Here is a 1,988-nt window from a genome sequence, read left to right on the forward strand (position 1 = left end):
ATTTAATGTATGAAAATGACTATGCAGATGTCTTCTATAATGTGAGATGCCCTTTCAATAACATTATTCCTTGGGATAAAATGACCATGCCTTATGAAACACTGACAGGAAGTAAGTTTAGGAGGAAATTTGTATAGTTACAAAATACCCAATGAGAAAATGATACTATGTTTTATATAAAGCTGTTGTAGAAGTAGTTTAATTCTTTGTTATCAAAAGTAGACCAATCTTCACCCCCACAGAAAAACCTGAAAACCAAAAACAAAAAAACACACCTCAGTTTTTAGGTACTGATTTTATTGTTTTTTTTATACCCCTAATCATATTTCTTAAAGGCAGCATCTCGGGGAATTTTGAATGTTCAGTCTGTGGAAGAAAAGAGAAAGAAAAAGGAAAAAATAGAAAAACAAATTGCTACATCTGGGCCCCCACCAGAAGGTGGACTTAGAGTAAGTATTAAAATTTATGTAAGATTTAAATTTACCTGGAATTTTTAAAAACTTAAGTAGCAGTCCATTCACTAATTTCCTCTTGAAATGAATTATCAGAAAATTTTGAAGTAATTTTAAAGCATGAAAAATATCGATTGAAAGAAGTACCAGTTCCTTTGGACATTTTCTAACATTTATTAGAATAGGTTTACTTTCTTTTTCTCAAAATGAATGAAAATAGATTTTTTTTCTGATTATCTTAATCCTATATCTTAATACTTTATATAATTAATAGTAAACTATGTAGAAAACTCAATATGGAAGAATATAACGAAAGGAAAAATCACCCAAATTCAGTGTCATTTTGACAGACATTTCTCATCTCCATTTATACATCAATCTTATTAAATTAGATTACACTATAAATTTGTTTTTATAATCCATTTTTTTTACTCAGTGATTTGGTATACTGGAGCTTTCATTGTCACTCATTATCATAGTTAAGCAAATGTTAACTTGGGTGTACAGGAGTGAGTGTGACACATGTACATTCCAGTGTAAGTTGCAGCCCTTGACACTGGAAATATAGTGGTGGACAAGTTAAACAAGATCCTTGAACTTGGGGATCTTTATAGTCTAGCAGGACTATAAAGGTTTTATTTTATGTTAAAACTCAGGAAAATAATGGTTCAGATATTAAGATTGTTGGTCTATTTTTTAAAGTAATTACATTTCTCAAGTAAGTATATTTGTAAAAAGGATAGTGTCCTGAATTTTAGTTAATTATATCAATTCACTGTCTTCTCAGTTCAGTTTTCTGCTCTCAAAACTATACATCAATACATATATGTATATATATTTATAATTTGTGGGTCAGGCAATTTAATCTCTCTGGCTTCTTTAATAAAAATGATCCTCAAGGCCATTAAACTGGACAGTGGTCGCAGAATTTTCCCATTAAGAGTAACTCATTCTCATAAACCACTGCTTTTGTCACTGTGTCATTTGCACTTGGAATATTCCCAGTCACTTCTACTACCAACACACTCACTGGCTTTACGGGACATTCCCCTTGATCATCTGCAGAGCTCATCAAGAGTGTATAGTTAAGTTCAAAATAAAATGTTGGGGGCTCAGGGATAACAGAAGAGTAAAAGGCAAAGGATAGCTTTAATTCTCAACCCTCTGGGCCTAGCTAGGGTTCTTTAAGGGTTGCTATCAGGCCCATCCTACAGGCTGGTCTGGCATGTCCTATAGTGTAGCTGGATTCTTCCTGATCTGACCAGACTCCACAGTATGAGGGAAATGCTCTTGCCCTGTCTTCATGCCTTCTACACGTCGCCAGACTAGATCTGCCTCTTCCCGGGATAGTTGATGTTAGTATTACTCATTTTCTTCTGGAAAGGCAGCCTTATCTTAAGAAGTCAAGAGAATGATGGCATTGGGATACAAACTAGCATCAGTACAGGATACACCAGTACAGGAGTAATGGCAGACCTCTCGTGCAGGGCTCTGAGCCCTGGCTGCACATTAGTCAGATGAGGAGCTTTCAAAAAA

General features: G+C 34.5%; 1 protein-coding gene across 1 annotated transcript in view; it reads left to right on the forward strand.

The window, feature by feature from the left end:
* The window catches only part of SVIP (small VCP interacting protein), a 5,651-nt gene that overhangs the window by 1,707 nt on the left and 1,956 nt on the right, over positions 1 to 1,988 (forward strand). Inside the window, exons 2-3 of the mRNA XM_023532084.1 lie at positions 109 to 111; positions 336 to 449. Coding sequence (XP_023387852.1) covers positions 109 to 111; positions 336 to 449 — 117 coding nt within the window. The remainder of the gene's footprint in view (positions 1 to 108; positions 112 to 335; positions 450 to 1,988) is intronic.

Source organism: Pteropus vampyrus, unplaced genomic scaffold, assembly GCF_000151845.1.
Source record: "Pteropus vampyrus isolate Shadow unplaced genomic scaffold, Pvam_2.0 Scaffold76, whole genome shotgun sequence".
NCBI classification, from domain to species: domain Eukaryota; kingdom Metazoa; phylum Chordata; class Mammalia; order Chiroptera; family Pteropodidae; genus Pteropus; species Pteropus vampyrus.